At 44.1% G+C, this 22829-nt stretch overlaps 1 protein-coding gene across 2 annotated transcripts in view; it reads left to right on the plus strand.

The window, feature by feature from the left end:
• The window catches only part of TMEM63B (transmembrane protein 63B), a 216587-nt gene that overhangs the window by 190014 nt on the left and 3744 nt on the right, over window positions 1-22829 (plus strand). For both annotated transcript variants that reach the window (XM_030195745.1, XM_030195743.1), the window contains 3 exons: window positions 5650-5817; window positions 6111-6226; window positions 19818-19898. In XM_030195745.1, the coding sequence (XP_030051605.1) occupies window positions 5650-5817; window positions 6111-6226; window positions 19818-19898 (365 nt within the window). The remainder of the gene's footprint in view (window positions 1-5649; window positions 5818-6110; window positions 6227-19817; window positions 19899-22829) is intronic.

The raw sequence follows: 22829 nt of genomic DNA on the forward strand, positions 1-22829 counted from the left end.
GGTGGTTGGGAGGAGGGGCTGGTGGTTGGGAGGCGGGGATAGTGCGGGGCAGACTTATACGGTCTGTGCCAGAGCCAGTGGTTGGGAGGAGGGGCTGGTGGTTGGGAGGCGGGGATAGTGCTGGGCAGACTTATACGGTCTGTGCCCTGAAAAGGACAGGTACAAATCAAAGTAGGGTATATACAAAAAGTAGCACATATGAGTTATCTTGTTGGGCAGACTGGATGGACCGTGCAGGTCTTTTTCTGCCGTCATCTACTATGTTACTATATCTATTAGAATCAGGAGAAGAATTGTTCTTTGAAACATCATCAAGGGTTTTGGGATTTATTTTAAATTCACAGCTGACTATGGAAAATCAAGTAAATGTCTTAAGTGGGGAAAAAAAAAATATATATAACGCCAATTAAGAACAATAAGGTCTCTTCCCCCCCCCCCCCCCCCCCCCCCCAAAGGATTTTCAGGTTATAGTGCAGGCATTGACTCAAATTGATTGTTGTAGTGTACTATATGCTGGGCTACAACAAAAATTTTTATATAAACTCCAGCTTTTACAGAACATTGTGGCTAAATTGATTGACAGATATAAAAAGTTTTATCAGGCATCTCCTTTACTGAGAGACCTACACGGGCTGCCTGTGGTGGCTTGGGTGGAATTCAAGGTAGCCAGTTGAATGTATAAAATTATTTCTGGCTTATGTCAATAATCCCTTATTGATTTATTAACTTTCCCTTCTTTAAGACTGAGTTATGGTTCTAGAACTGTTTTCAAGCTGGGTTAAGAATATTCAGTTAATACATGTTCATGATACTTTTGGGTCCTGTTTACTAAGGCACAATAGCGTTTTTTTAGCTAGAGACATCCATATATTCCTGTGCGCTTTTCTAGCATTAGTGCGTGCTCAAAACGGTAATTCGCCTTTAGCACAGCTTATTAAACAGAGCTATCTAGTAAGATTTGGAACTTGTTGCCTTTACACATTCGGCATTTAACTAACTATTTTCAATTCCAAGAAGTTTTGAAAACTTTTTTTTTCTTTTTAGTAAATTTTATAAATTTAATTAATTTGCTAATTCTTATACTTTGGCTTCTGTTTTAATGTTGCCAATTGTTTTTAGGGAGTTAATAATTTTGTTTCCCGCCTTTGATTCCACAGTCAATATAAGTGGGATACAAGTACCGGAATAATATACTATAGAAAAGGTGTTTTTCTTTTAGCTCTGGATAAAGAGAAGATCGACCGTATAGAGGTATTCTTTCTATTCATAAATTAGGACAATCCAAAAAAATATTAAAATAGTCAATTCTCACCCTTAGGAGGGAGGGAGGGGGCCTCCATACGTCGGAAAAGGCTATTTGTGATACCTTCCGGGCTTTTTACGAAGCTTTGTATGCCCCTCTGGTGGATGTAGGGCTAACCAGTCAGAGGTATTTGGAAAATCTTAAATTGCCACGGCTCACACAAAAAGAATTGGGCCGCCTTAACCAGCCAATTACTGAGGATGAGGTCACCATGGTCATAGCTCGCAGCCCCTTGCAGAAGGCCCCGGGACCTGATGGTCTGCGTGTGGAATTCTACAAATTGATGGGGGACGATATTGTACTTACCATAACTAGGTTTTTGAATCATGTAATAGAGAGCCAGGCAATGCCCCCTAGTTTGAGCAGAGCGCAGATCATAGTGTTGCTTAAGCCCGAAAGGGACCCTTTAGAGCTGACATCTTATCGCCCTATCTCTTTACTGAACTATGACACTAAGTTAATGACGAAAATCTTGGCTAATAGGTTGGCGCGCTTGCTGCCTAGACTGCTGCATGAGAGTCAGGTGGGGTTTGTAGTAGGTAGGTCTGTGAGCAAAAACTTGAGGGTGATCTTGGCATCTTTAGAACATTGCTTGCAGAGAGACTTGGCGTCATTGCTTATTAGCTTTGACGCGGAAAAAGCTTTTGATAAGGTTCACTGGGATTTCCTTTTTGTCACTTTAGAATGTTATGGGTTCACTGGGTGGTTTGTGGAAGCATTACGTGTATTATATGCTAATCCCAGTGCATCGATGTGGGTGAATGGCCTTGAATCGGAGAGTTTTCCAATCCGGCGTGGTACTCGGCAGGGGTGCCCGTTATCACCACTTCTTTTTGTTTTGGCCTTGGATCCCCTTATTAGGGATATTATGGAAAATCCCATGGTCAGGGGAGTTCAAGTGGGGTCTCACACGTTCAAGATCGTAGCCTTTGCAGATGATCTTTTGGTCCACCTCACGAATCCAAGGGAATCGTTAGAGACACTATTGGAGACGTTTCAAGAATATGGAGACTATTCGGGCTTTCGGTTAAATTTGGATAAATCTGAAGTTTTGGCTTCCCCAGCTGTAAAAAGGAGGGACTGGGGGCCGGAGTTCCCACTGCGGTGGGCTACCGAGTCTTTCAAATATCTAGGTATACGGCTTGCCATGAATACTTCTGAACTTTACCGATTAAATGTTAGGATCTTGATTGAGGACACTAAGGTTAAGTTGGATGCTTGGATGCATCTCCCTTTGTCTTTAATGGGGCGTATAAATTTGATCCAGATGGTGCTGTTTCCCCATTGGTTGTATGTTCTACAAACTTTGCCTATCCGTTTGCAGCAGAAAGATCTGAAACGGATAACGCGTCTTTTTAGTCGTTTTTGTTGGGCAGGGAAAAAGCCAAAATTGAGTCAGAAAATGTTGGTTGGGAGTTGGAAACAAGGTGGTATAGGTTACCCAGATTTGTTCATTTATAATCAGGCATGTTTACTGCGTCATCTGGGGGACTGGTTGGAATCGACTCAATATTACACACCCACGTATCTTGAACAGGCTCTTTTTGCTCCATATGATATAATGGTGCTACTGCACCTGCCTCGTAGCATGATACCCCCACGATTAAAAAACAATGTGTTGCTGCAGCCACTTCGTGAGGTGTGGCAGTGGTGGGTACGACAACTGGGGGGGGAAATCATGTGTCACAGACTTATTACCGATAGTAGGAAATGTGGCATTTCAAGCAGGGATGTATAATCCGATTTTTGATGCTTGGGGGAAGCAGGGACTTATGCGCTTAGAGCATTTGTTGTGTGATAATGGGGAGGTGTTGCCTTTTGAAGCTATTCAGAATAGGGTGGGAGTGGCCTGGGGTAATAGGTTTGCTTATGCGCAAGTTAAACATTATATTAAGTCCTTACATCAGGCTTCTTTGAGGGGACGTTGGGGAGACCGAATCCGAGGTTTTTTTCAAAGAGCTGGTAGCAGAAAGGCATTCGGTCTCTGATTTGAATGGGGCTTTGGTGCGGTGTATACACCAGAGACGGTATGATGGACTACAAAAATGGGAACAAAATTTGGGATATGCATTAACATTATGGAATTTGGAGGCCACTTTAAGAGGCCTTCGGCAGCTAGTAACGGATGAGCGGTTGAGAGAGTGTGGGTATAGAATAGTCCTTCGGGGATACATGTCCACAGCACAACGGGCTCATATGTTAGGGCAGGTTAGTTCTACCTGTTCTAAATGTGGGGGGGGGGGGGGGGGGGGGGGTCCAGGCACCTTCTATCATGCATTGTGGCAGGTGCGAGCATTTTGGCAGCGGGTTCGAGGGTTTCTGATCAGGTTAGTTCATAAAGTTCAGGGAACAGAGGGACAGTTTTTGCTAGACCAACCAAGGGCTTTTGCTTCATTGAGCGCTTCTGCAACTCTGTTACGTAGAAAGCTGAGTCTGGTGGCTCGAAAGTGTATACTGCAATATTGGACCTCTCCGGAGGCGCCCGCCTACTGGCATTGGCATAATCAGGTGCACCTTTTAGCTTCTTGGGAGGCTAGAGATTCGAAATCATCGCCTAAGCGTAGGAAGACATTCCTCGGGATATGGATGCCATATATTCAAATTCTTAGCCCAAGGGGACGAAGTTTGCTTATCAATGCATGTTAAGGATGGTATGGAGGGGAAAAAGTACATGTTTATGGATGAGGAGTAGGGAGAGGGAGGGGTCGGGCTTGTACTCTTAGCCTAGTCCCTGGATACATTTCCAAGTTTTGTAGAATGTGGGCAACCCAGGCATACTGAGTTATTGGGTTTAGAAGTAGTGGGGGGGGAGGTGGATTGGGTTGGATGGTGGGGGGAGGGAAGGGACATATACACGTTATATGGTTTCAGCATGTTATCTTATTGCTTGTATGTTGGGTAAATTGAGCATGTTGAGTTGTTTACAATTGATGGGCATACTTATACGGTCTGTGCCCTGAAAAAGACAGGTACAAATCAAGGTAAGGTATACACAAAAAATGGCACATGTGAGTTTATCTTGTTGGGCAGACTGGGTGGACCGTGCACGTCTTTTTCTGCCGTCATCTACTATGTTACTATGTCACTATGTCATCTACACAGGGCCTAAATCAAGACAGTTTAACCAACTAACTTTGACAACACATGTACAAGTTATCAGTTAAGTTTCCTGAACCTTAACAGACTGAAGAGCAGGGAAAAGGAGTAAAGTGAAAGAGCAAAGAGCAGTAGAGTCAGTTCACAACATGAAGACCGAGAGACACCAGCCAGCCAAAGGAAACGAAAAGCAACAGAAAGGAGACAAAAAGAAAACAAATCAGTGAGAGGATAGAGGGTGGTGGTGTTTATTATGTAATGTGGGAATGTTTGAATTTGGTTCGCTTCTTCCAAAATGTGTCAGACACTTCTGTCTTTGTTATTCATTCATTCATGGTTAAGCATGACACCTGGTGCTTGAATTTTAAAGACCACCATGCAGAGTTTTGGATGGACCCTGGAGCCATGGCTCCTGGCCTCAGGAGGATCATTGAGGCAATGACCAGAAAAGGAATAGTAAGATGGGCAGTGGAGGGGGGTTATTAAGATAGGAAAACAAGTTCCCAGATAGCTGCCTTTTGATGGCTCATGGTTTCAGGACCTCCTAACACTGCTTCTGACCGAGCTGGAAGAAAAGGAGTATTGGGACCACAGATGTTGCCTGGGTTGTATGAGGCCCTTGATGCCAGTGTAATTTTACAGGTTAGAAATAGAAGAATCTGCTAAAAGGTTTTATCAGAGTTTTGTAGTAAGTGTTTTTAACTTGTGATCATGTGTACAGATGGGACAGAGCAAATGCCTCTTGTGATGTACAAATAACTGTGGTAACTCATTAAAGATACATTTCCTTTAAAAAGCCAAGGAAGCTTCATCACCACGAGGGCACTTATAGTGTCTAATCTAATGAGGCCTTTAAAATAACCTCTTGTTAAAGCAAAGCAAAGATGCCTGTGCCTGAAACTCAGTTGCCTTCTGGTCGTGTGTGTTATAGCTCCTGCCTCAGTCTGAAACTGCTCACAGTGTCTGGCACATAGCGCTTGCTCTAGCCAGAAACTACACACGCTCCTCAGTCTGACAGTGAGATAGCATCTTCCTGTATGCCACAGGAGACTTCCCTTTCAGTGACTGGAATCGGCCCCTCGTTTTGTGCTGTAATACCTCAGCTCATCTGGTTAAGAGAGGCCGCTGAGCCACTTTGTGGACAATGTGGCAGGTGTTCTTTTGGGAAGGGCAGCAGAGTACCGTGGGAGGTTTGTTGGCAGTATTCAATCGATGGGACTAGACTGATAGTTGCTCTCTGCCTCTCCTAGGTTTGATGTACATGCTCCTCAAACACCTGGTGGACAGGTATAACCTGTATTACGCTTACCTGCCAGCAAAACTGGATAAGAAGATCCACTCGGGAGCAGTGAACCAGGTGGTGGCAGCTCCCATACTCTGCCTTTTCTGGCTTCTCTTCTTCTCAACATTACGCACAGGTGAGGATGAAGGGAGAGCGGGAGGGACTAGCAGGTATTAAAGAAACCTGAACCTTTAAAGAACACCAACATGGAATTAGAGAACGCCTCCCTGGGTTGAAATGTCACTTTTTACATTGAATACAAACTGTATATATCTCCATAGTTGGTGAGATTGTCACTAGCAACATTGTGGAATATTCATAGCATGTAAACATTATCGGTGCTCCCTCTGTCACTAAAAACATTAAATGGAAAAGCTGCACAATTCCAGCACGTAAACATCGTTAACTTTCTTTCCTGTCCTCTTGCAGGATTCCTGGCTCCAACATCTATGTTCACCTTTGTAGTCCTGGTGATCACAATCTCTGTTTGTCTGTGTCACATCTGCTTTGGACACTTTAAATACCTCAGTGCTCACAACTATAAGGTAAGGCGGCCCCAAATTTGGGGGGAGAGAAGGGTAGTGTGTGGCGAGTTGGGCCTGTTGAGATGCTTACCTGGTAAGTTTGGCTTCCATTAAGCACATCCTCCATGTTTTTGGAGCGGCTGCTCTCCAGAGTGGGGGCATCAACCCAGTGCTGTGATCTGTTCCAGCACCAAACGGGCCGACTGAGCTGGACACCTCCAGAACATGGGTTGCTTTGCCCAGCACTGTTCATGACCCCCTTTCTCCATTTCTGAATTTTGGGGAGTTTTCTTCCCCCAGCTCACCAGATATGCACTGATCACTCCTCACTGAAGAATTTTTTTAAAAAAAGAAGGTGAGAAAGAGAAAGTTAGAAGAAGACAATTCTAAACTTCAGTGGGCCAATTGAAGGCACCTGCAGGGATCAAGCATAGGACATTTTAAAATGTCTGTCCTCTCCCAAGGGACCCGTCTGGAGTAACCAGCTGATCAAGCATCGATGTGGAGGTAGCTGCGTATCTACTGGTATCCTCATCACCATCTAAGCGTAAAAAACCAGACAATTGGTTAAACAATAGACACAGCCATGCCGCTACTTTCTCTGCTCCCTGTACTCCATGTGAGTACCCTACTTTTGGGAACCTCTGAACACCACTTGAGTAAGCAGACAATTCCCACGATGTCAAGGATAAGGACAAATAGTCTGATAATAGCAATGGAAAAAAAATCTCAACTAAAAAAACAAATGCCACTTTTAAAGGGTCAGTGCAGAGAGGAATAAGGACCCTGCCCCACTGGCTCACCGGAGGAATCCCTCTGCCACCACTGCTATGCCTGCCTTGCTGAGAGAGCATCCAGTTCGGCCCCCATGCTGCACAAAACAATAATCATGTCTGCAAGACACAGACAGGCCGTAAAAGTAGGAACTGAGACGTGTACTGGTCAGTGTGTCTCAAGTTTCACCAGTATTTGAAACAGAATCTGCTAGCGTAGAGCCTGTTTTAAAATACAGGGAAAATGGATGCTTATGCCCTGGGTGCATGCACCACAAACATCCATTTTAGAAAAAAAAATGCTTATAATGTCGACATTTTCAAAACCAGCACATAACCGGTTATGTTGTACAATGGCAACGTAACTGGTTATCTTTGTGACCTTAGAACATAACCGGGTATTATCTCAACACTGTCACAGGGACCAGTTTCCCTTGCCAGTTATGGAGGGGGGGGAGGGGAAACGACAAAAAGCACTTGGAGATTGTGGCATGTGCAGATGTTTATCAAACCTAAATGTGCTCGATAGAAGGTGTAACTCCCAGCATCGATAGTTTCAAATAGACATTTAGTTCCCTTCTGAAACAGAATAAATGTCTATGAACTTGCCATGCCCTTGTCTCACCCAGAACGTGCCCAGACCAGGGTCCCTTGCCATTTATAAGACCGACTATGGTTCCTCTTTCCCTTATCTCAGCACTCAATTGTGGGAACGGGCTGCCTCGAGAGATTAAATTCACTCCTGATCACCCGACCTTTAAGAAGCAACTCAAGACCTTCCTTTTTGGCAGAGCATATGCCGTGGGCCCTTCTGGTGCCACGCCCTTTTAACCACGGCTCTCTCTCTGATAATTTATCACCTCCCCTCTCTTCCTTTCCTCCTCAGTTATTTCTTTCTCCCTCTTCTGACCTTGTGTTTTGTACTGTTGTCTGCATATTAACTATTGTACGCCACATTGAGCCTGCCCTTGGTTGGGAATATTGTGGGATATAAATGTCATAAATAAATAAATACATTTGCATGCACTTGGATTTGATATGCAGTTTCGTGATAGAATGCACTTGGCTTTATGAAAGGGGACAGATAATTATGTAAGATAAACATTAAGTGCTGGTTTATGTGAATAGGGCTCTTACTTAGTCTTCTAGAAAAGCATCTATCCAGAAACTCAACATCTGACCCCATACTGGGTTATGACTGCCCTATCTTTCTGCATTAGGGCTGGGAGCTCCTAAAGACTCTTTTCTGACTGTACAGAGGAGCAACTAGTCAACCTTGTACTAGAATATATTACCTATGAAACCATTGCCCAAGAAATAAGAGACTGCTTACAACCAGATGATGTGAAGTTACAGGAATCACCTGAGGGGCATATATTACCTAAAATTTCTCCAAAAGAGCAAAGGCACTTTTCCTAACGTCTCCAAAGGTCCAGCATGACAAACAGGACTTTAATACATTTCAAAGGTTCATTGCCCTGCCAGTCCACCAAATAGTCCAGGATCTCCAACGTAAGATTTAGCAAACCTCTCTTTCAGCCCAAGTAAAATCTAAGAAGCTGGAAATTTAAATACAAGGTTACAGCAGGAGTCTGGGCATGACAGTGTTGTACTCCTTCACCCAGCTGGTAGTGACTGAAGCAGCTTTAAAATGTAAAGCAAGGCCCCCCCTCCCTTTTTTTTTTTTGCCAGTTCCACTGGCTTCCTGTCCCTGCTAGGGTACAATTTAAAGTCCTTTTGTTGGCGTTTAGAGCTCTGCATGATGGCACCTGCTATTGTGCATTATGTCCTGGCTCAGGCTCTCTGCTCACGAGCATCATTTAGTTGTCCCCTCCATTGCTCAGGTGTACTAGGAGCGGACATGTCTGTCCACATTTTTCGCTTTGGCCCCTTCCCTTCGGAACGGTTTGCCCCTTGGGCTACGCTCGGAACTTTCCCTAAAACAATTTAAGGTTACATTAAAGACTTATCTTTTCACGGCCTTTGTTGATGGGTGGGGGGGGGGGGGTGATGTCAGTGGTTGGAGGCAGAGCTGATTATGAATATGCATAGCTATATGATTATAACTTTGAATCTATGAGCATTCACTTTACTAGATGTGTTTCTTTTTCTGGGATGCTTGTGTTTCTGTCCTATACATGTATTGTAGTTCTTTTCCAATTTTTTAAATTTTGGTAATGTAAATTGCTGTGACTTGGCTTGTCCAACATTTGTGCGATTAATCAACTGCAATAAACATAACAACAAAAACCTCAAATTCATTGTTGAGGATTCATAAGTACATTAGTACATAAGTAGTGCCATACTGGGAAAGACCAAAGGTCCATCTAGCCCAGCATCCTGTCACCGACAGTGGCCAATCCAGGTCAAGGGCACCTGGCACGCTCCCCAAACGTAAAAACATTCCAGACAAGTTATACCTAAAAATGCGGAATTTTTCCAAGTCCATTTAATAGCGGTCTATGGACTTGTCCTTTAGGAATCTATCTAACCCCTTTTTAAACTCCGTCAAGCTAACCACCCGTACCACGTTCTCCGGCAATGAATTCCAGAGTCTAATTACACGTTGGGTGAAGAAAAATTTTCTCCGATTCGTTTTAAATTTACCACACTGTAGCTTCAACTCATGCCCTCTAGTCCTAGTATTTTTGGATAGCGTGAACAGTCGCTTCACATCCACCCGATCCATTCCACTCATTATTTTATACACTTCTATCATATCTCCCCTCAGCCGTCTCTTCTCCAAGCTGAAAAGCCCTAGCCTTCTCAGCCTCTCTTCATAGGAAAGTCGTCCCATCCCCACTATCATTTTCGTCGCCCTTCGCTGTACCTTTTCCAATTCTACTATATCTTTTTTGAGATACGGAGACCAGTACTGAACACAACACTCCAGGTGCGGTCGCACCATGGAGCGATACAACGGCATTATAACATCCGCACACCTGGACTCCATACCCTTCCTAATAACACCCAACATTCTATTCGCTTTCCTAGCCGCAGCAGCACACTGAGCAGAAGGTTTCAGCGTATCATCGACGACGACACCCAGATCCCTTTCTTGATCCGTAACTCCTAACGCGGAACCTTGCAAAACGTAGCTATAATTCGGGTTCCTCTTACCCACATGCATCACTTTGCACTTGTCAACATTGAACTTCATCTGCCACTTGCACGCCCATTCTCCCAGTCTCGCAAGGTCCTCCTGTAATCGTTCACATTCCTCCTGCGACTTGACGACCCTGAATAATTTTGTGTCATCGGCGAATTTAATTACCTCACTAGTTATTCCCATCTCTAGGTCATTTATAAATACATTAAAAAGCAACGGACCCAGCACAGACCCCTGCGGGACCCCACTAACTACCCTCCTCCACTGAGAATACTGGCCACGCAATCCTACTCTCTGCTTCCTATCTTTCAACCAGTTCTTAATCCATAATAATACCCTACCTCCGATTCCATGACTCTGCAATTTCTTCAGGAGTCTTTCGTGCGGCACTTTGTCAAACGCCTTCTGAAAATCCAGATATACAATATCAACCGGCTCCCCATTGTCCACATGTTTGCTTACCCCCTCAAAAAAATGCATTAGATTGGTGAGGCAGACTTCCCTTCACTAAATCCGTGCTGACTTTGTCTCATCAGTCCATGTTTTTGTATATGCTCTGCAATTTTATTCTTAATAATAGCCTCCACCATCTTGCCCGGCACCGACGTCAGACTCACCGGTCTATAATTTCCCGGATCTCCTCTGGAACCTTTCTTAAAAATCGGAGTAACATTGGCTACCCTCCAGTCTTCCGGTATTACACTCGATTTTAGGGACAGATTGCATATTTCTAACAGTATCTCCGCAAGTTCATTTTTTAGTTCTATTAATACTCTGGGATGAATACCATCAGGTCCCGGTGATTTACTACTCTTCAGCTTGCTGAACTGACCCATTACATCCTCCAAGGTTACAGAGAATTTGTTTAGTTTCTCCGACTCCCCCTCTTCAAATATTCTTTCCGGCACCGGTGTCCCCCCCAAATCCTCCTCGGTGAAGACCGAAGCAAAGAATTCATTTAATTTCTCCGCTACGGCTTTGTCCTCCTTGATCGCCCCTTTAACACCATTTTCGTCCAGCGGCCCAACCGACTCTTTGGCCGGTTTCCTGCTTTTAATGTATCTAAAAAAGTTTTTACTATGTATTTTTGCTTCCAACGCTAATTTCTTCTCAAAGTCCTTTTTTGCCCTCCTTATCTCCGCTTTGCATTTGGCTTGGCATTCCTTATGATCTATCCTGTTACTTTCAGTTGGTTCTCTTCTCCACTTTCTGAAGGATTGTTTTTTGGCTCTAATGATTTCCTTTATCTTACTGTTTAGCCACGCCGGCTGACGTTTAGTCTTTTTTCCCTTTTTTCTAATACGTGGAATATATTTGTCCTGAACCTCCAGGATGGTGTTTTTAAACAGCATCCACGCCTGATGCAAGTTTTTTACTCTGCGAGCTGCTCCTTTCAGTCTTTTTTTCACCATTTTTCTCATTTTGTCGTAATCACCTTTTCTATAGTTAAACGCTAGCGTACTTGATTTCCTAGTTTCACTTCCTTCAATGCCAATATCAAAACCGATCATATTATGATCACTGTTATCAAGCGGCCCTCGTATCGTTACCCCCTGCACTAGATCATGAGCACCACTAAGGACTAAGTCTAGTATTTTTCCTTCTCTTGTCGGCTCCTGAACTAGCTGTTCCATGAAGCTGTCCTTGATTTCATCAAGAAATCTTATGTCCCTTAAGTGTACAGATGTTACATTAACCCAGTCTATATGCGGGTAATTGAAATCCCCCATTATTATTGTGTTGCCCAGTTTGTTTGCGTCCCTGATTTCCTTTAACATTTCCGCATCCGTCTGTTCGTCCTGGCCAGGCGGACGGTAGTACACTCCTATCACTATCCTTTTCCCCTTTGCACATGGAATTTCAATCCACAGTGATTCCAAGGAGTGTTTTGCTTCCTGCAGAATTTTCAATCTATTTGATTCAAGGCTCTCGTTAATATACAATGCTACCCCTCCACCAATCCGATTCACCCTATCACTACGATATAATTTGTACCCCGGTATGACAGTGTCCCACTGGTTATCCTCCTTCCACCAGGTCTCAGAGATGCCTATTATATCTAATTTTTCATTTAGTGCAATATATTCTAACTCCCCCATCTTATTTCTTAGGCTCCTGGCATTCGCATATAGACATTTCAAACTATGTTTGTTGTTCCTAAGTACATCATGCTTAGTACTTGACAGTATTAACTGGCAATCTTTTGTCTGATTTTTATTGTTATTTAAAGATACCCGATCTACTACAATCTCTTTTGCAACCTCACTATCAGGATACTCTATCTTCCCTGTTATGGTGATATCTTTGAAAGATACCTTATCCCGAACCATGCTCTTTTGAGCGACTGTCGGCCTTCCCCCCATTTCTAGTTTAAAAGCTGCTCTATCTCCTTCTTAAACGCCGATGCCAGCAGCCTGGTCCCACTCTGGTTAAGATGGAGCCCATCCTTTCGGAATAGGCTCCCCCTTCCCCAGAATGTTGCCCAGTTCCTAACAAATCTAAAGCCCTCCTCCCTGCACCATCGTCTCATCCACGCATTGAGACTCTGGAGCTCTGCCTGTCTCTTGGGCCCTGCGCGTGGCACAGGTAGCATTTCAGAAAATGCTACCCTGGAGGATCTGGATTTCAGCTTTCTACCTAAGAGCCTAAATTTTGCTTCCAGAACCTCTCTCCCACATTTTCCTATGTCATTGGTACCCACATGTACCAAGACAGCGGACTCCTCCCCAGCACTATCTAGAATCCTATCTAGGTGACACGTGAGGTCCGCCACCTTCGCACCAGGCAGGCAAGTCACCAGGCGATCCTCACGTCCACCAGCCACCCAGCTATCTATATGCCTAATGATCGAATCACCAAGTACAACAGCTGTCCTAACCTTTCCCTCCCGGGCAACATTTGGAGATATATCCTCGGTGCGAAAGGATAATACATCCCCTGGTGGGCAGGTCCTGGCTACAGGAGTACTTCCTACTTCACCAGGGTGATGCTCTCCTTCTAGGAGACCTCCCTCCTCCAAGGTAGCACAGGGGCTACCTGACTGGAGGTGGGACTTCTCTACAACATCCCTGTAGGTCTCCTCTATGTACCTCTCTGTCTCCCTCAGCTCCATCAAGTCTGCTACTCTAGCCTCAAGGGAACGGACACGTTCTCTGAGAGCTAGGAGCTCTTTGCATCGGGCACACACATATGACACCTCACCAATTGGGAGATAATTATACATGTGACACTCAATGCAAAAGACTGGATAGCACCCCTCTCGCTGCTGGACTGCTGACTCCATCTTAGTGTTTTTTGAGTTTTTCCGTAATTTAAAACTTGCTAAGTATTAAGGATATCAGCCTATCACTAACTTACAGTTCCTCCTTTAAACCCCAATCTTCAAGTTCCGAAAGCACAAGCAAAATTTGTTCACTTACCAGAGAAATATCCTCTTCTCCCAGAACTTATTAGAAGGAAAGCTTTCGCGCACCTTGAGCAGAGGCCCCGAGTGGATCGGAACGGACCTGGGAGTCACTCTGGCGAAGGCTCCGAGGATATGCAGATGAGCTGCAAGTCCTCCACGGCACCTGAGAAGGCAACCGGTGGGAGAGCTGGGCACCTCTCAACCAAGAAAAGGCTTACCAGGGGTTAGGCCGAAGCCAGCATTCCTCCCCCTGAGGGTCACCTGATCCTGGCTAAGAAGTACCTGGTAGCTCTGGGTAGGTGGAGCGAAAGCCCTGGGTAACTGTGGCGAAGGCCCTGGGAAGGTCGGGGTGGATTTGGGAGTCACCCCGGATGCAGCTGTGAGGATATGCAGAACGCTGCAAGTCCTCCACAGCACCTGGTAGGAGCACTGTGCACCTTGAGCAGAGGCCCCGAGTGGATCGGAACGGACCTGGGAGTCACTCTGGCGAAGGCTCCGAGGATATGCAGATGAGCTGCAAGTCCTCCACGGCACCTGAGAAGGCAACCGGTGGGAGAGCTGGGCACCTCTCAACCAAGAAAAGGCTTACCAGGGGTTAGGCCGAAGCCAGCATTCCGCCAGGCAAAGACCCAGGGCACTAGATGCGGTGGGTAGGAAGATTTCCCAATATGCCATGCTGAATTTGAAGATTACATTATATCCGACATGCAGAAGCAGAGGTCAAATGAAGAGAAACGACAAGTAGTAACTGCAGCAAGTCAGAAGACTGCAACAAGCTACTGACAACCTACCTCTAAAGGGGAGACTCATTTTTACCAAGAGGCCTGATGAAGCACCACTGTGAGTTGCAGGGTCCTAAAAATCCTTGCCCAAGTTTACAAGCTCAATTTCTCTGTTCTCTCAGTCTCACCACTGACCACTGTTTCAAAGCATCCTTTCCAACGGAGATACATTTCCTCTTACAAGCTTATCAATAAGTAGAGGAGTGTGGTAGCGGTGTTAGTCCACTCTTAAGGTTATCAATAGAAATCAAACAAAATAAAACATGGAAAAGAAAATAAGATGATACCTTTTTTATTGGACATAACTTAATACATTTCTTGATTAGCTTTTGAAGGTTGCCCTTCTTCCTCAGATCGGAAATAAGCAAATGTGTTAGCTGACAGTGTATATAAGTGAAAACATTCAAGCATTACTACGACAGTCTGACAGGGTGGGAGGAGGGGGGTGGGTAGGAAGTATGCATGGGGACATCAAAGCATATCTGTCGCATTCCATGCGCCTACCTGCTCTCCCGTGGCGGGGAACAGGAGTCAGCGGCCTCCGCGACGCGGGAGGACGGCCGAGGGGTCCCTGCTTGGGGGCCGGTGCTGCCGCAAGACTGGCGGGTCAGGCTGGGACCGGCGGACAGCGACCGCCGGCCTCTCGGGTGGAGGAGGCCGGGACAAGCTTCGTGCCGCCCAAGATGGCGGCGCTGGGACGCGGGGGCCGACATCTTCGCTCCGTAGCCAGGGTGCTCGGGAGCTCCGCCTACCTGCACCGTATTGGAGGACCAGGGGGTGACTCCACCTGGGAGATCGGGCAGAGCCAATCCGAGGGGCTCTGCCAACTCCCAGGGCCGGATTGGTGGGTTTCTCCCACGGGGGCGGGGTGGCGCGCTATTTAAACACAGAAGCTAGCTGACATCGGGGCTTCAGGTTCTGTTCCCGAAGCTTGCGCAGTGGTGCCGTGTAGCATCTTGGTGGACTTCTCCAGAGACTGTGCTGATACTTAGATACGGATTGCTAGCCGCCTATGCTAGCCGCTTATCCAGAGACTGTGCTGATACTTATATACGGATTGCTAGCCGCATATGCTAGCCGCTTATCCAGAGACTGTGCTGATACTTAGATACGGATGCTAGCCGCCTATGCTAGCCGCTTATCCAGAGACTGTGCTGATACTTAGATACGGATGCTAGCCGCCTATGCTAGCCGCTTATCCAGAGACTGTGCTGATACTTAGATACAGATTGCTAGCCTCCTAGGCTAGCCGCCTATCCAGAGATTGTGCTTATACTGAACTACTGATTGCTAGCCGCCTGCCCAGGGAGTTGCCCTGCGCCTGACTGCGGGTTGCTGATTGCCCGTTATTCCCGACTCTAGCCAGGTCAGTCCGTCAACCCCGCGGTTCCAGCAGTCCTGCTGGCCGCCTGCAGCTGGGGGCTCAACCTCTGGTGAACGGCGGTCGCCGCGGGTGAAGATTCGGGGTTGCACGGCTGTCCTCTGAGGTCCTTCGGGGCCTTGCGGGACCTAAGGGCTCACCAACGTTAAAGACAAGACAATATCATTGATATTCTAACAGGATGGGTGTGGATAGGTAAGGGGAGGGTGATCAACAGAGACATACAGAATAGAGACATGATTACAGGCACCCTAGATATATTAGCCAGTCCTCCTGGTGAAGAAGAAACAATATGGTGGAACATGAGTTAATCTTGACCTTTTCTCTTTCTAAGAAAACATTTAGATCCCTGATGTTTAAAATCAGTCTAGCCGCCTGACTTTTTGAAGATCAGGAAGTGTCTGAATAAAATCCTTGACCCTTTTCCTGAGGGGGGAACAAGCTCGATAGTTTGAGCTTGTAAGAGGAGTGTGGTAGCCGTGTTAGTCCACTCTTAAGCTTATCAATAGAAATCAAACAAAATAAAACATGGAAACGAAAATAAGATGATACCTAAGGGCAACCTTCGAAAGCTAATCAAGAAATGTATTAAGTTATGTCCAATAAAAAAGGTATCATATTTTCTTTTCCATGTTTTATTTTGTTTGATTTCTATTGATAACCTTAAGAGTGGACTAACACGGCTACCACACTCCTCTTACAAGCTCAAACTATCGAGCTTGTTCCCCCTCAGGAAAAGGGTCAAGGATTTTATTCAGACACTTCCTGATCTTCAAAAAGTCAGGCGGCTAGACTGATTTTAAACATCAGGGATCTAAATGTTTTCTTAGAAAGAGAAAAGGTCAAGATTAACTCATGTTCCACCATATTGTTTCTTCTTCACCAGGAGGACTGGCTAACATATCTAGGGTGCCTGTAATCATGTCTCTATTCATCCAAATCATTGAAAAATATCTTTGCTTCACATTCAAACCCCTGCACTTCCAGTACTGGGTAATGATTTGGTCCATCCTTGACATCCAGCCTCTTCACAAAATGCCAAACTGTAGCAATAGCTTACCTTTGGAAAGGAAGAGCTTTTCATTTTCCCATGTTTGAATGACTTGCTCACTTTAGCAATGACCCTTCAAGCTGTTCAAGATGCTTTGCAAAGAAATCTACACATGCTTCAGTGGTTGGTGTTCCATGTAAACAGAAATGTTGCCTATTCTTTTCACAGATTATTCAATTCATAAGGCACTCCTGAAGATGCAAGGGGCAAGGGCCTACCACCCAGAGATCATCAGAAAAATATGGTGTCACTATTAAGGTCATCTGGCTCGACAAAAGGTAACCTCTGCCCAGACCAGGTTATGGAGCACATGGCAACATCCGTCTATGTTTATCCTTTGCAAGACTTTACATGAGATATTTGCAGTGGCATCTGAAATTTTTTATGGAACTAGTTTCATCAGTCATTGTCAGCAATGCTCAAGGTAATGAAAGAGAGTTCCAGCTGGTGAGCAACTGCAGTCCAACCTTCAAAAAGAAGGCCAAAGTATCACATAGAGATAACCTCGTATACATCTACAGTAGGATAGGAAGCACACCTCCTCTAATTCTGTGCACAGGGACTCTGAAATGGTTGAGAAAAATGTTTATATCAGCCTTCTATAACTCTGAACAGTCTAATATGCTCTATGGCATTCTGAAAATGAGTATCAATGAAAATCATCCACTTCTGAATAGTCAACCAGGTAAGTGTTTTACATCAAAAAGCAGCATTGCTCAGAATCTCTAGCACTGAGTGAAGAAATAGTCAAAATATAGAACTTGGCCATCTCTAAGCAAATAAACCTACAGGCAGCTTTATCTGCCTGATGACTTCAACTAGAGTTCAGGTCCATAGACTGACTTGCTTCTCCGCACAAGAAGTGTCAACTCTTCTATTCCAGAAGGTTGGCTCGACAGAGATTACCTAACAATACTTCAACATTTCTTTGGAATCAAGACTCCTCGGTGTCTCCACACATTCCTTTATTCTTCAGAGTCATCCAAAAGATCAATCAAGACCGTGCTCAGATCATTCTAGTAGCACCCTTCTGGTCTTATTAGATTTGTTTCCATTGGCTCAACCAAACTTGCTCAAGACCAATCACTTTGTCTGGGGAACCATTCTAACTTCTGACAATCTTTGCACCTAAACTCAAATCCCTACCTTTAACGACATGGATATTGAGAAGTAAATGATTTCATCTGTACGATTATCTGAGGAAGTTGTACAGGTTCTTCTGGCTTTCAGATAGCTCACTGCCAAAAAGTCTTATGGGGCAAAGTAGCTGAGTGTTTTGAACTGGTTTACAGAACACATTTAGAGTTCTTTACTTTGCCCAATTACAGGATGTCTAAGCTACCTTTGGTACTTCTCCAAATTGGGCCTTAAGACAAATCAGTATGTCTCCACCTTTCCACCATTAGCGGCCTATCATGATTATGTGGATGGAAGGCCAATATCTCTTGCTTCTGAGTTAATGAAAGGACTTCACCTCAAACTGCCGATTCACAGCGCACTTCTATCGTGGGATCTCAACATGGTTCTAACTCAACATACGGAATCCCTCTTCAGACCTCTGGAACAAGTTATCCTTAGAGTCGTCACTTCATCCAGACAAGTCAATAAGATTCAAGCCCTCATCTGTTACCCCATGCTTCATTCAATTGTTTCCAAATAAGTATCAAATATATGTATTTTGATATTCTGTTCATCAGTGAATGTTTGAGTGGTTTACAATAAGATAGAGTAAAATTAAAATTAAGGTACAAGTAAAATTTAATAAAGTAAAGTACATTGTGTTTTGTTTATATGTTTTGTTATGTGTATAATTTTGTACTCCGACAAATAGGTAAGCTCTGGAACGTTTTGCCAGAGGATGTGGTATCAGCAGTTTGTGTATCTGGGTTTAAAAAAAGGTTTGGACAAGTTCCTGGCGGAAAGGTCCATAGTGTGCTATATTTGGGATTCTGTCAGGTACTTATGACCTGAATTGGAAGCAGGATACTAGGCTAGATGGACCATTGGTCTGACCCGGGATCGCTGTTCTTATGTTGGAATTCCGCATCAAGCAATAGTATCACCATTTGTCTTCCCCAAGCCAAATTTCCATCTGACTGAGTCCATGCTGGTGGAGGGCAGGAACGCCTGCACATGCTCAGGAGCACTGTCAAAAGTTTCCTGAGCTTTGAGAGGGTCACATTGTCCACCAGGAGCCATCAGGGCTACAGTCCCTTGCTGTCCCTAGAGAATCCCTTTTAACATGAAATAATTGTGTTTTCTACATTTTTGAACATAGGGTTAGGGTTATTCCTTTGGGAGGTTTACCTGCTTTTGGTATTGATGAGATCCCCAGCTTTTATTCCCAATAATGTTGCAGCTGGCATTTCTTTTTTTTTTTTTTACTTTGAATTTTTATTGAAATAACATCTCAAACATAACAACGAGCCATTGGCTCCAGCACATGACAATGCAACAATTTAATTTTTATTTTAACATTATGCTTATACCCCTTTTATCCCCCCTATTCCCCCCACCCTTCCCCCCCACTCTTCCCCCCCAACAACTGATTCCCCCCAACAGCCCAAACCCCCCTAAACCCCCTCAATATATGTTAGATGAATCCATTCAGGTGCCTCTGGATTATATCTCCCCTTACGCTTATCAGTCAATATTTCCAACTCTATAATGGTTTTAAATTTCTCAGCCCAATTACCTACAGTTGGCCCCGCGTACTTTTTCCAATGCATTGCAATAGTGGTTTTTGCAGCGGCTAACCCCATTCTCTTCAATCTCTGTTGCCATCTCTTTCCCCTCTGGTTCTTGCTTTACTTAACCAAACATAAATGGATAAAAAAATAATTCTTTTTTTAAATTGATAGCCATGTGCTGCACTGAATTTTCTGCTTTTTCCTTAGAGAAATGTATGAAAGCATTCAGGATGCATCTGGTACACACACAGAGAGAGGCAGGCATGGTATCTAGATATGTAATTCCCCCACTGATTGGTATCATTTCCTTTGATGCATTGATTGCTAAGTGATTTACTGGTATCCTCTTTGGGTAGAAGCTGCTATTTGAATGTCCCGCATCTTGCTGTTCATTCATTGGTTGGTGTCTCTTCTTCTTAGATTGAGCACACTGAAGTGGATGCAGTAGATGGAACTCAGAACGGACGTCCAGCTGCCAACCCTTCAACTCAGAAATCCGCAGTGAGTACCAGTAGCGTCCATCCTGTACTGGGGGCACTTTCTAGCGGTAGCTTTCTCTTCACCCTGTGATCTAGCTCACCCATGAACAATTTCAGTAGCTATGTAGGGGAAGGTGGATACAAACAAATTAACATGACACTTGCACCGTAGAGCTGACTGTTATAGATTTAATTAATGATAAGTAAATTCAGTTAAATAAGTGGCATTAGAATACTGGTTATTAACTGGGACTGTTCTGAAGACTGAAAGTTACATAATAGCATAGCAATTGACGGCAGATAAAGACCAGAACGGTCCATCCAGTCCAGTCTGCCCAGTAGCCACACTCATTATCAATCATACTTAAATCAGCAATGAATGTGATATAAAATACTTGATCATGGTCTTTCTTTGGCATTTCTGGGACATCAACCATAGAAGTCTGCCCAGCAATGTCCTCACGTTCCAACTATTGGAGTTGCCGTTAAAGCCCTCTACAGCCCATCCTAAACAGGATTGCCATATATAGAATACAGACCGTAGAAGTCTGCCTGGCACTGGCCTTAGTTCTTCACAACCAGAGTCACAATCTAATCACCACTTTGACACATCAACACACAAAGAGACATTTAAGTTTTGTTTTTAATACCATCCATTTTCTAATTAGAGATCCTGTGTGTTCATCCCATGCCTTTTTGAATTTCAATCACCGTTTTTGTCTCTACCCACCTCCCTTGGGAGAGCATTCCAGGCATCGGCCATCCTCTAAATGAAAACAAATTTCCTAACATTACTCCTGAGTCTACCACCCCGCAATCTCAATTCATATCCTCTGGAAAAAAATTGTTTCTATATTAATACTTTTCATGTATTTAAACGTCTGTATCATATCTCCCCTGTTCCTCCTTTCCTCTAGGGTATACATATTCAGGTCTTCCAGTCTCCTCTTATATATTTTTTGGTGTAAGCCCCATACCATTTTTGTCACCTTCCTCTAGACTGGTTTAAGCCTTTTTACATTCTTAGTAAGATAAGTCCTCCAAAACTGAACACAATACTCCACGTAGGGCCTCACCAATGACTTGTACAAGGGCATGAACACCACCTATCTTCTGCTGGTTACACCTCTCCCTATACAGCCTAGCATCCTTCTTTCACACTGTTTCAAGGTAAAGAAGGCAATTACCATTCCTACTGACATGACAGCAGCATAGGATAGGAAGACGAGACGGCAGCGCCTGAATCCAGAAGGAGGCAATCATGGTAGCACTGGCCTGCATAAAGTGATTGCAGTAATGGCATCAGATGTATGGGCCAGAAGGAAAAAGAGGAGGGGGCAGCAGAATGTGTGCCAGAAGAAGGAAACAGTGGTAGTATCAGAATTGGCTTGTGTGTGCCAGAAGGCCAAAAGAGGTGGCTGAATTAGTCCACGCTAACCAGAGAGAGAAAATAACAGTAGCAGCTGAATGGAATGGAAACCAAAGCAGCTACAGCTTGAGAAATGGGATGGTTACAGGCTGATAGGTTAGAGCTGCAAATTCATTCTGAGTGGAGTGGGCAAGAGATAGTGAGGGGAACTGAGTAATGGGGTGTTGGCGTTTTGACTTCAGAAGGAGAGTGGAGTGAATTACTAAATAGGTGGATTTCTCTATAGTTGGAGGAGGGGTTAAGTTAATTTTATTTAATATACTGTTAAAATATATAGATATATATATAGATATATACATATATATAGATAGATAGATAGAGGTCTTTGACGCAGCCCAGTCCCAACCCAGTCAACCAAATGCCATCTGGAAATAATGGACCTTCAGCAACGCTTTGAAGCTAATCATAGATTCTTCAGCATGAAGGTCCTTTGGTAATTAGTTCTATAACTGTATGGAGCCAAAAAAGAAAGCACTCTGGTAGTATCCAGCAGTGCTCAAGCTGGAGAAGGGAGTACAAGACAAAGAGCATAGCATACATGAGGGTTCATAAGGACAAATAGCCAGGAGTGTGTTGACAAAGAGCCAAATAAGTTGAGAACAAAATTTTTAATTGGTAACGGTATATTATGGGTAGCCATGACTGCGGCCAATCCAGGCCAAGGGCACCTGGCGAGCTTCCCAAATGTACAAACATTCTATACATGTTATTCCTGGAATTGTGGATTTTTCCCAAGTCCATTTAGTAGCGGTTTATGGACTTGTCCTTTAGGAAACCGTCTAACCCCTTTTTCAACTCTGTAAGTGGGGTAGCAAAGGGTTCACCCGATCAAATCAGCAAGCTCAAGACAGAAAAGGGTGCGACAGGGTTTTGCAATGTCTTCAGGCGCATACGTCTGTATCTTGGAACACCTTCATAAATAATATTACAATAATCAATCTTGGAGAATAAAAAAAGCATGAAGCAACATATACAAAGTATCAAAAGAAAAATAATAACGAACGTCACATAATTGTCTTAGAGTACAAAATAAAAAAGCTTGCCTTGACAACATTTGGAATCTGAACCAAAATCTCCTGCAAATAAAAGGTTTAATTCTGACCTATAAATCCCCACACTTCTCAACTAGCTGGTTTCTCTAGGTGAGCTACCTGATAATCTCTTTAAATTTTAATGCTTATTGCTTAATAATTTTAATTTAGAACTGTGAAACCTCTCTCTCTTTCTTTCTGGCTTTCTTTCTGTTCCTGCCAAACTCTGATAGAGAGGAACTGCTATAATTATTGGGAATATTTAGACTTAGTGATAAGGAAAGTTAGCAATATCAGTTTTAAAAGTTAAATCAAGTGAAAATTCTTGCTCAAACTGGACCATTTGGGTCCATTCAACTAGAGCATTCCCTTGATAACAGCAGCATTTAGCTGACACTTTGGACGCTTGGAATGCCCTCCCGCGGGAGGTGGTGGAGATGAAAACGGTAACAGAGTTCAAACATGCGTGGGATATGCATAGAGGAATCCTGTG

This window comes from Microcaecilia unicolor, chromosome 3 (assembly GCF_901765095.1).
Source record: "Microcaecilia unicolor chromosome 3, aMicUni1.1, whole genome shotgun sequence".
Taxonomy (NCBI): Eukaryota; Metazoa; Chordata; class Amphibia; order Gymnophiona; family Siphonopidae; genus Microcaecilia; species Microcaecilia unicolor.